General features: G+C 42.5%; 2 protein-coding genes across 5 annotated transcripts in view; one reads left to right on the forward strand and one right to left on the reverse strand.

The window, feature by feature from the left end:
- Positions 1-8,566, reverse strand: part of MAK (male germ cell associated kinase) — a 73,523-nt gene extending 64,957 nt beyond the window's left edge. For 2 of the 4 annotated variants that reach the window (XM_055391289.2, XM_055391288.2), the window contains exons 1-2: positions 8,415-8,564; positions 467-796 (exon numbers count right to left, since the gene is read on the reverse strand). In XM_055391289.2, coding sequence (XP_055247264.1) covers positions 467-567 — 101 coding nt within the window. In that variant the 5' untranslated portion in view covers positions 568-796; positions 8,415-8,564. Of the gene's footprint in view, positions 1-466; positions 797-8,414 lie in introns of all 4 variants that reach the window. The other 2 variants (XM_055391290.2, XM_055391287.2) reach the window with 2 other exon arrangements.
- The window catches only part of TMEM14B (transmembrane protein 14B), a 119,898-nt gene that overhangs the window by 79,997 nt on the left and 27,871 nt on the right, over positions 1-12,030 (forward strand). The gene's annotated exons all lie outside the window — the stretch shown is intronic.

A 12,030-nucleotide genomic window follows, 5' to 3' on the forward strand; every position in this document is an offset into this window, starting at 1 on the left:
GACCTCAACCCAAAGTGCTGGGATTGCAGGCATGAGCCACCGCACGCAGCCTGTGTGCACATGTGTGTGTGTGTGTGTGTGCGCGTGTACATATATTTTTTTTAGACGGAGTCTCACTGTATCACCCAGGCTGGAGTGCGGTGGCGCGATCTCAGCTCACTGCAACTTCCACCTCCTGGGTTCAAGCAATTCTCCTGCCTCAGCCTCCTGAGTAGCTGGGATTACAGGTGCGTGCCACCATGCCTGGCTAAGTTTTGTATTTTTAGTAGAGACAGGGTTTCACCATGTTGGCCAGGCTGGTCTCAAACTCCTAACCTCATGATCCACCCTCCTTGGCCTCCCAAAGTGCTGGGATTACAGGCATGAGCCACCGCGCTGGCCTGTGCTGGTATATATTCTTAAGCGAGGACAGGAAAATAAAGAGCAGAGTTTTCAAAGGTGAAGTTGGCAGTGTCACACACAGTACCTTTTGATGGCCACCAGCTCCCCGGATTCATTACTCTTGCCCATAAGCACACTCCCATACGTGCCATCCCCCAACTGTCTCATGGTTGTGTATCGGTTCATCTTGGAAAAATAATGCAGCAGAAGTTGTTGATTGAAATGACTTCCTTGTTGAATATAAATTTGAACGCTTCTTAATTTTTATTTGCTTTTGTCCTCACACTGTTGTTGCTACACTGGTGACAGGTTTGTCATCATTATATATAGGCTCTTCCCCAAGATTACGGAGGTTCATGAGATCTAGCATGAAGGAATCGGGCAAGGAAACAGCGCTTCCATTCTTATAAACACCCTAAAGAAAGAAAACAAGGATATCATGAATTTTCATTAACAAGTCTCTTCAAAAATTGTACTGGCAACTTAGAGCAAAGGGAAAAATTATAAATAATATAAATACTATTGTGTTAAATATTTGTCAGTAAGTCATTTGTCTATGTAAAATGAAGTTCACATATAACTCACTGGTAATACTCACTTGGTAAATGCCTCATTTACATGGTACTGTGCTATTTATGTTCAATAATGGCATAATGGCTTGTATGATTCCTTTTTTACTAAATATAATCTACATTATTCCAAATCAGACCTTGGAAAATTGATGTCTATATTATATCCATTCTTTGAATCAATTTTTGTATCATATTTAATTTGGCATATTGTTTAAAACTGAACTACTTGTAAATTTTCTGTGGAATATAAGTACCCCAATTGGGTAAGGTAAGTATAAAGCAAACTCTTGTTTCATATGAAAGGAATAGCATTATTTTAAAATTTCGTATTCTATTTAAATAACATGCCACTTTATTTTACATCAAACTAAGAAAAATGTAAATACTAATTAGGATTTAGTGTCACACTAGGTTCATACAAAGAAATAAGAAACATAGCCGGGCGTGGTGGCTGATGCCTGTAATCCCAGTGATTTGAGAGGCCAAGGCAGGAGGATTGTAGAGGCCAGGAGTTCGAGACCAGCCTGGGTACCATATCATGCCCTTCTTTACAAAAACTAAAAAATTAGCTAGGCTTGATGGCACGCTTGTAGTCCCAGCTACTTGGGAGACTGAGGCACGAGGATTGCTTGAGCCCAGGAGTTCAAGGTTACAGTGAGCTATGATCACACCACTAAACTCCATCCTGGGTGACAGAGTAGGACTCTGTCTCTAAAGAAAAAAAATTTTTTTAATAAATAAAAAAGGGAAGTAGAGCCTGAAGATGTGACTGAAATGTTGTAACCTCATAATCAAACTTGAATGAATGAGGAATTGTTTCTTATGGATGAACAAAGAAAATGTTTTATTGAGATGGAATCTACTTCTGGTAGAGATGCTATTAACACTGCTGAAAAGACAAAAAAGAATTTTTTTCTTTTTTTGAGACAGAGTGAGACTCTGGTTGGAGTGCAGTGCCACAATCTTGGCTCACTGTAACCTCCGCCTCCTGGGTTCAAGTGATTTTTGTCCCTGAGTCCTCACCCCTGTCACCATCACTCCCCCAGTAGCTGGTATTACAGGTGCCCACCCTGACCCCCAGTAGCTGGGATTACAGGTGCGCACCACCACACCTGGCTAATTTTTGTATTTTTAGTAGAGATGGGGTTTCGCCATGTTGGCCAAGCTGGTCTCGAACTCCTGGCCTCAGCGATATGCCCGCCTCGGCGGGATTACAGGCATGAACCAGTGCCCAGTCAAGAACAAAGGATTTAGAATATTACATAAACTGAGTTGACAAAGCAGTGGCAGGATGTGAGAAGACTGACTTCAATTTTGAAAGAAGTTCTACTGTAAGTAAAATGCTATCAAACAGTCTCACATATTACAGAGAAATCTTTTATGAAAAGTCTGTCAATGTAGCAAATACCATTGTTGTCTCATTTTGAGAAATGGTCACAGCCATCTCAACCTTCAGCAGCCACCACCCTGATTGGTCAGCAGCCAACAACATAGAGGCAAAGACCTCCACCAGCAAAAAGATTATGACTCACTGAAGGCTCAGATAATCAGCACTTTTTAGCAATAAGATTTTTTTTTTTTTTTTGACAGCCTCCCAAGTAGCTGGGACTATAGGCGCAAGCTACTACGCCGAGCTATTTTTTGTAATTTTAGTAGAAACAGGGTTTCACCACGTTGGCCAGGCTGGTCTCAAACTCCTGACCTCAAGTGATCCACCTGCCTCCACCTCCCGATGTGTTGGGATTACAGGTGTGAGCTACTGCTCCCGGCCACAATAAGATATTTTTAAATTAAGGTATGTATGTTATTTTTTCTAGACAAAATGCTATTGTATACTAAATAGACTACAGTATAATGTAAACATAATTTGCATATGTACTTTAAACCCAAAAACATGTGTGACTTGCTTTATTGCAATATTCACTTTATTGCCGTGGTCTGGAGCTAAACCCACAGTATCTCTGAGGTGTGTCTGTAGTTTGTTTTAAAGTACCTTTTATGACTTAGTTCTTCATTCAAAGAATATTTTTCTCTCACTGGAGCACTTTCATTTAAATCATAGAAATTGCTCCTCTGTTATTTGCAGGAATTTAAGACCAACAAGGGCATGTTATAGTTGTCAAAATACTTAAGATTTCCCAAAACAGCCTTTCCGGGAAAAGAAACATAAACATGAGCAGACATAAACGTGCAGAGCAGCACAGTAAAGTTATGTTGTTTCCTATTTACAGGAACGTATCTGTTCACAGAAAACTTGAGAAGAATCCTGTGGGGCTTTTAATAATACAGAGTGTGGGCTGGGCGCCCTGGCTCATCCCTGTAATCCCAACACTTTGGGAGGCCAAGACAGGTGGATCACCTGAGGTCAGGTGTTTGAGACCAGCCTGACCAACGTGGTGAAACTTCATCTCTACTGAAAATACAAAAATTAGCTGGGTGTGGTGGCGCAGGCCTGTAGCCCTAGTTACTAAGGAGGCTGAGGTAGGAGAATCACTTGAACCTGGGAGGCAGAGGTTGCAGTGAGCCAAGATTGCACCACTGCACTCCCACCTGGGCAACAGAGCGAGACTCTGTCTCAAAATAATAATAATAATAATAATAATAGGGAGTGTGTATTTAACATTTATCTTACTTCATGTAGGTAACAATCCCTTCAAAGGCACATATAAAATAATTTAGGCTATGCTAACTCCATGGCCAGGATCTTGAAAAAGAGACCATGACAGCAGATTCCATTTCTATTTAGGGGTTTCTTCCTTTTTGTCAGATTAAGCCCGAGCTAATAATCATAAGTACCAGCAAATGGTTCCCCATTTGCCTGAAAAAGAATAGTTTTGTAAGTCATTGTCACCTTATTCATAGACACTGATTCCAAATATTAAGGTGTTAACATAGAGAAAGGCAGTCTCTCTCTCTGCATGGTTCCTAATCAAAACATGAATTTGCTTTTCTTCATTTTGCCTTTATCTGTATAAGCAAATATAATTTGGAAAAATCTTTTGGGTTGTTTTGTTTTGTACTATGTTAAACAAAACATGAACTAAAATATATTTCTTCTCATTTAGGATTTTTTTAAATCAGTATTTTGCAATTTATCACCAGCATATTCAATTGCTATACACTCTTTTCTAGCTAGCCTATTTAAGGTGACATATATCTATCTCTTTTAGGAAATATGTGATCTCTAGGTTTACTGATTCTTTCCGATTAAGTAAGCATAAAGAGAATATATTTGCACAAAAGGCCATCATGTTCCTTATGACAGTAAGATCGTAAAATAAAAACACGGAAGGATTAAATGACCTGTCTAGGATCAACTAGAGAATCAACGATGGAGTCAATCCAATAGTTGCATTTGGCTTGATGTTGTTGGTTTTTCAGGGTCGTCTCCAACTTCTAAACAAGCCATTCTTATGAACTGGTGCCAGCTCTTACTATCCCTAATGAGGCTAAAGAAATCATCCTCTTTGCTCCAAAACCACACAGACTAAGCTCCACAACTCAAGCCACCTACCCCAACCTCCACCTTAAGATTCCTAATGCAGCTCGTCACTCAAACACTAAGATATTGCTGACTAACTGAAAAGTGAAGTGGGACTACTCCATATCCTGACTAAACCCTAATGCTACATCTGGGTCATTCAGACCAGTGAAAAATAATAGAAACAGTGAAGGGAAAGAGTGAGACCTTAGAACTTGAATGGTTAAGGGAGAAAGAATCTAGGTGGTGCTCCTCTCATGAAAATTATTATTATTATTATTGTTTGAGACAGAGTCTCATTCTGTGCCAGGTCCGACCCGCAGACCCTGGCTGAATGACAGATCAAAGAATGCACTCAGACACAGGTATCCAGTGAAAGAGCGGGCTAGGGGACCAGGCAGCACACAGACCCCAGGAGGGTGCTGTAAACCGTGGCCCTGACCAGCTGGCGCTGCGGGCATTTATTCAGCACAGATTTAATGACAAAGGCTTTGAGTTAACACACTTGTGGGTAATTAACATGGTCGCACCGCTCCCCCGCCCCACGCAGTCCTGCGTCTGGATGATTAAAGGCCAGGTTCTGAGGCCTAAGTGAACTAACTTATCTAGATTAGTTTCTTTACATCCCCTTGTTATCTAACCTAAGCTCTTAAGAGAATTCAGCTGCCTTCAGGCAAATTTTCTTTTGAAGCTTTGCAAACCCCTGGCCTTCCAAGAAAGTTTGCATCTTTCTACGATTTTTCCCACCACCCTGACCAATCTCCTACAGCTCTGTTGCCCAGGCTGGAGTGCGGTGGCGTTATCTCTGCTCACTGCAACCTCCGCCTCCCAGGTTCAAGGGACTCTCCTGCCTCAGCCTCCTGAGTAGCTGGGATTACAGGCGTGTGCCACCATGCCCGGCTAATTTCTGTATTTTTAGTAGAGACAGGGTTTCACCACGTTGGCCAGGCTGGTCTTGAACTCCTGACCTCATGTGATCCACCTGCCTCGGCCTCCCAAAGTGCTGGGATTTATAGGCGTGAGCCACTGCGCCCGGCCATGAAAATTATTTAATTCAGAAACATAATGGTATGATAGCATCATCTTTTCTTTTAACCAAATTATTTTCATGTTAACACCTAACCAAGGACAAGCATCTGAGGGTCTAAAAGGTAGAAAAGTAATGCAGACAATTCTGAAACAGGACATATTACTTGAGAAGGGAATGGAAGAGGGAGCTGCCTCTAGTTGCATGGTAATGATGGTAGCGAGTGTTATTCAGGAAGTGGAAACAGAAAGAGTGACAAAAAAATTACCTTCATTGGCCCAACAATCTAAAAATTAAGAATTAATTACACCTCTCTCTTCCACTATTAAGGCCATCAGCCACCCCCATCACCACCGCCCTGGGGTGGGAGGGTGACCTGAAGCTGCACCAGCACTATCAGCACAATAGAGCATTCAGTCACTGATGACTTTCGACCCAAGCATCTATGCACAGTCTCTTTGCGAGTGGCTATTGTGGCAACTTCATTCCAAGCCTAACCAATCAGCTTCTGAATAAACACCGGCAACACCAATTGTCTTTCAACTGATGATGGCTATAGGATAGGGTGTATTTATATTGAGGGAAGAATAAGCAAGGAACACGACCATTTCCCAGCTCCTTTCGATTTGAGGGGTGGAGTGTTGAGGATTATGGACGTGACATAGATTTTTAAAAGGTCAGATTAGTGGTTCTGTGAGGATCTGTCCCATTTAAGCCCTACCTAACCTTTAAGTAAAACAACTTTACATACTGCGCTCCCTAATAAAAAACTTTGGAAAGGCTTCTTTTGAACTACATTAATTACAAAATCAACAGCTGCCCAGGGTGAGAAGCTGATCATCGCAACTGTTCCTTCTATCCCCTGAACATACAATTGTCTAATGTAGAGACACAGACATCAAGGTAAAGCTTTTAAAAAATCATTATTCCATGTCCCTGCTCCCTGATAGCACATAAGCAACTACTTTTATCAATGTGGCACAGCAACTACTGATTACTAATCAAAAAGCAGTCTATGTTCCCTAAACACAGGCTTCCCATGGTTCTCCAGTTCACGCACAATAATATTTCTCTACAAGTTACATATATTCTTCTCTGTTGACCTATGGAAAACTAATCTACAAAATAGGAATATATTAACACAGTTTCTTATGTACATGAATATATATAGATATGATACATATGCAACAAAAAACCCAAGTAAATATAACTATCATCCTCAGTTTAACAGAATTGTTAAAAACTTGGAATTTTCTACAATCAAGCTATAACATTTATTGACCTTCCTATGGGTTAAAGAAAAAGATGCTTATTTAGAGGCTTAATTATAGACCTACACAAAAATAAATACCCTTATAATTTATCTCTCATTCTAGTTTTCAACTTTTTAAGTTCATAATTACCGTTTATCTAAGTGCACAATTGTTGTAAATATAGCCTTTATTCTCAACAGCTTTTGCCAGCTAATAAGAGATTTAGATAGGATTAAAGAAGATTAGCAAAGAGGGCAAATGAAGGGTAAAACAAGTGTCTGCCAAAAACTGAAGAGATAAGGCTTGGATGTCTTCAACGTGGCTTTCTAGAACATATTATAATTATGTCACTCCGAGGCTGGCATTAACGCTTCTAATACACAACAAAAGAGTAATTAACGTTTTAAAAGTCACCAAATTCTTTACAAAGCAACGCAGGAAAAAAGATCCCAAACTAACCAAGTCGAAGTTTTACAGAAATTAAATGAGCTATGACAATGGGAAAACAAAGACTGTATCTTAAAATATAAAAGCACAGTTCTCTGTGCTCATATTCACAAATTATTTCAAAGCTTATACACAAATAAAGTCCACCCCGACGAAGAGATTAAACGTCCTGCCCGGTGCCTGCAGTGGAAGCAGGCGGTGGCGCGGTTGGGGGAACTTTCTCCCTCCCGGTCAAGCCTCGGGAATTGAAGGGCCGGGGAGGCGGGGCCCGATCGAAAAGCTGGAAAGTCACTTTTGTTTTCACCATTATTTCACTCAACGGGTTGTGTTTCTGAATAAATAAAGTCAGGTAACTTTGGCTTCCCTCTTTGAGAATTCCGTTATCATTAGAACAAATGTCTGTTTCTTTTAAACGCTTATCTAAACACATTTGCATACAGCTCTTTCCTTGTAGGATTGAGATTACTAACCACTAAAAACCAGTTTTATTGCTCTCGACACCGCACTCTCGACCTGTCCCTAAATTAAAACGTATTACTTGCAGAAAAGGGACAGTTTTCGTCACACACTTTCTGATCCGACTCTGCAAACCAGGGCTCTTAAAAGGCTCCAGGGACCGCGTGGTGGAAGGAGGGGGCGTCCCCGGGCGCCGGGAGTCCGGCGCCGTTGGGGGGACGCGGCTGTGCGGAATTCCACTTTCACCTGAGCGTCCTTTGGGATGCACCAGCGAGGGCTGGAGTCGGACCTAATTCCTGTTTTTCTCCCTCCTTTTAGATTTTGCAACAGTTCTGAACTCAGTTCCGCTGCCACCCTGAGACCCAATCCTGCCTCTCTGTCCTAAAAACAGTTTCCACCGCCAGCCCAAGCAGCAGGGCAGCAGAGGTGGGAGACCCCGGAGGAGAATTTAGGGGCGGGGGTCTCAGGCTAAGGGATGCCCCGCCGTCATCCTCCCACGCCAGGCCGGCCCCAGCGGTCCAGGAGGCGGGAAAGTGGTCAAGAGGTCTGGGAGACACCGACCGCCTTCCCTCGGGCTGACCACTCCCGCCCGCTCCGCCCCTCCGGGGACCCTCCTCCCTCCAGTCCTTCCCCTACCGGCGTCAGGAACCGGCCTCCCGGCGGAGATTGGCCCTGGTAGCACAGGGCGCCGAGGGGACATGCCCGGCCAGCCTCGCAGGTCGGGATCGGGCTGGGTCGGACAGAGGGTGGTGGCCCCGCAGCCCGCTGGGGATTACCTGTCCGCGCCTGCCGCTTACCTCGTTCGCTCCCTTGTGAAGCTCCGGCGTCTTGTGTGTTTCATCTCCTAGGAAACGGCTGGGGCAGCAGGCGGGCCTACGGCGGGCCCAGAGAGGGCGTGGCCTCGCGGGAAATCCCCGCCAATCCCGCAGGCCCCGCCTTCCCCGGGGCGGGGCTTCATGGAGCCGGGAGTCTGTCGGCTGAGCTGCAGCAAGTGTGCCATTTAGACTTGGGGTTTAGGGGAGTTGATTACCTTTTCAGTCAGGTCTTTGTCAGAAGTTGGTTTGTTTGCCCTTTATTTTGTTTTGGTTTTGTTCCGATTCATTCTACAAAGTCTTGATTAATTAAAATATGGTTCCCAGACCAGGCAGAGCAAGAGAAGGACGTCTGTTTGCCTCATACTTGCACTTGTTTACTTGTGCCTGGGGAAAAACTGTTCTTGTATGCAGTTCCTTATATTGGTCAATTCCTTGGGTATGTAGTACCTCTTGAGCTGCACTTCTAAGTTTGTTTCCATTTATTCATTCAGAGAACCTGCCTAGTATCAGCCACAGAGTTAGATAGTGGTAATTCCAAGAAAAATGACTGAATGTGTGAATAAATGGGTAAATTGTAACTAGTCTAGAATTTAGAGAGGAAGGCACACTTGTGTTACTGCAAATAGTTCAGATTGGCTGGCAAAAAGGGTCTACGAAACAGAAACATAAGTGATGAAGCAGTGGTGTGGCAAGTTAGTAATTATTAGGTGTCAGGATGTGGGCTTGGGACCAAGAATAGCGCCAAGGTAGACACGACAGACATGCCTGTGGCCCTCACAGCTTAAAGTGAAGTAGGCTTTCACGCGTATGTTTATGGCAGCACAATTCACAATTGCGAAGATGTGGAACCAACCTAAGTGCCCATTGACTAATGAGTGGATAAAGAAAATGTGGTATATATACACCATAGGATGCTACTCAGTCACAAAAAAAGAATGAAATAATGTCTTTTGCAACAACTTGGAAGAGTGGGAGGTCCTTATTCTATGCAAAGTAATACAGGCGTGGAAAACCAAAAACTGTATGTTCTCACTTATAAGCAAAAGCTAAGCTATGAGTATGCAAAGGCATACACAGTGAAATAATGGACTTTGGAGACTCAGAAAGGGGAGGATGGGAGAGAGCCTAGGGATAAAAAAAACTATGCACTAGGTACCATATACACTACTCAGATGATGGGTGCACTAAAATCTCAGAATTCACCACTATATAATTCATCTATGTAACAAAAAACCACTTGTACCCCAAGAGCTATTGAAATAAACATTTAAAAACAGACCGGGCTCAGTGGCTCATGCCTGTAATCCCAGCACTTTGGGAGGCCCAGGTGAGTGGCTCACCTGAGGTCAGGAGTTCAAGACCAGCCTGGCCAACATGGTGAAACCCCATCTCTACTAAAAATACAAAAAATATCTGGGTGTGGTGACACATGCCTGTAATCCCAGCTACTCGGGAGGCTGAGGCAGGAGAATCACTTGAACCCAGGAGGCAGAGGTTGCAGTGAGCAGAGAACGTACCACTGCACTCCAGCCTGGGTGACTGAGCAAGACTCTGTCTCGAAATAATAATAATAATAATAAATGGCCAGGCGCGGTGGCTCATGCCTGTAATCCCAGCACTTTGGGAGGCCAAGGTGGGCGGATCACCCGAGGTCGGGAGTTTGAGACCAGTATGACCAACCTGGAGAAACCCCATCTCTACTAAAATGCTAAAAATACAAAAAATTAGCCAGGCGTGGTGGCGCATGCCTGTAATCCCAGCTACTTGGGAGGCTGAGGTAGGAGAATAGCTTGAACCCAGGAGGCGGAGGTTGCAGTGAGCTGAGATCACACCACTGCACTCCAGCCTGGGCAGCAAAAGCAAAACTCCATCTCAAAAATAATAATAATAAATAAAAGATTCATTGCTCTCCAATAAATAAGTGAAGTAGGCAGGCAAAGTAAAGAGCATAAGTTAGATAGGTCATAGCAGCTTTATATACCCAGTTATGAAGCCTAAGCTTTAACATGTGTCAATGAGGAAGACCAGTGAAGAATCTCCCACAGAAGAGTGACATGTTCACATTTGCATTTCAGAAAGATTCCAAGAGGAGCAGTGGGTAGGGTGGATTTGAGCTGCAAGTCTGGAGGCAAGAGAAAGATTGGGAGTCTTTCTCCCAACTGACTGGGAAGAAATGATAAGGATCCAACTCTAGCAGTGATGATGGAATAGGACAGAGAAAGATAGAATTCAAGGGATGTTTAGGAGTTAAAATCAGCAAGACCATCAGGCTTAGATGACTGGTGGATAGTGGTATCCATGACCAAGTTGGAAAATAATAGAGGAGGAGCTGATTTAGGGTTGGAGGATATGAGAGATAACAAGCCCAGTTTTGAAATTTTTGAATTGAGAAAAATCCTCATGCAGATTACAAGAAGGGAATTTGTAATATAGATTTGCAACTTAGGGTTCTTTTAGAGCTAGAAATACAGATACATTGGGATACTGTGGATGAAATCATGGATATAGATGAAATAAACAGTAAGAAGAAAGAAGGGATGGGATTCTGGAAAACTCTATCCTCTAAAGAGTGGAGAAAGAAAGAGTAGGGGTGAGGAAGGGACAGACTGAAAAAAGAAAAGTCAGGGAAGTAGTAGGAGATCCCTCAGAAAAATGATATTTCAGAATGAGGAAAGGTAGGTTTCCCAAAAGAAAGAGAAAGAGAGAGGAAGGAAGGAAAGAGAGAGAAAACAAAAAGAGGACAAATGGCATTTATTCTGTCTGAAGAACTTTTCTGTTTCAAAACGAGTACAGCATGCACAAAACATATTTTTTGTCACGTTTCACAGTAGAAGAATAAAAATTCTCCAAGCACTCCTAACCCCTTCTAAAAAGTACCTAATATCTGAGCAGAGCAGTGAACGTACCTGAAAGGCAAAGGTGGCCCAAAGGCAAATCCCATTTCAGCATTTCAACCAGCTGACGAAGTCTTGGACCCGTGGCAATAGGGCTGAGCTGGACCAGGGACTAGAAAATCAACCAGGGGAGCTTAGAAGGGGTCAAAGTGGTCCCAGGTCAGGAGCATCATCTGGATCCCAAAGGAAACAAACACAATCATCTCTGAAGAAGGCATCCTCAACTTAGGCTTCTAGGTTTTTCAAAAAATATGAGCTCATGACCACAGAGGAATGAACACCATCAAATGAGAATCTAGAAAAAGCAACAATTGTTCAGACTTTCCAGGATTTCTGAAATTGGAAAAATCAGCTTGAATGCAAAATAGCTATGTATGAAATATATACAGAAATAGAAGAAGGAATAGCAAAAATGAACAGAAATCAATCAGGAATATTAGAAAAAGAATTAAATAAACTGTTAGAAAGAAACATAACTATTGAAACTTTAAAAATGAGTTACATGTTATATTAGAACAAAAGAAAGAATTAGGGAATTGGCACAAAATCTGCAGAAAGTACCTAGAATATAGCATATAAAAGATAAGATGAGAAATACTAATGAGAAATTAAGAGATATGATGGATAAAATAAAGTCTAACATGGGTCTAAATAAATTCTAAGAAGTAGATTTGTTGTTGATAATGCATTGCTACAGTAGTTCT

Source organism: Gorilla gorilla, chromosome 5 (assembly GCF_029281585.2).
Source record: "Gorilla gorilla gorilla isolate KB3781 chromosome 5, NHGRI_mGorGor1-v2.1_pri, whole genome shotgun sequence".
Taxonomy (NCBI): Eukaryota; Metazoa; Chordata; class Mammalia; order Primates; family Hominidae; genus Gorilla; species Gorilla gorilla.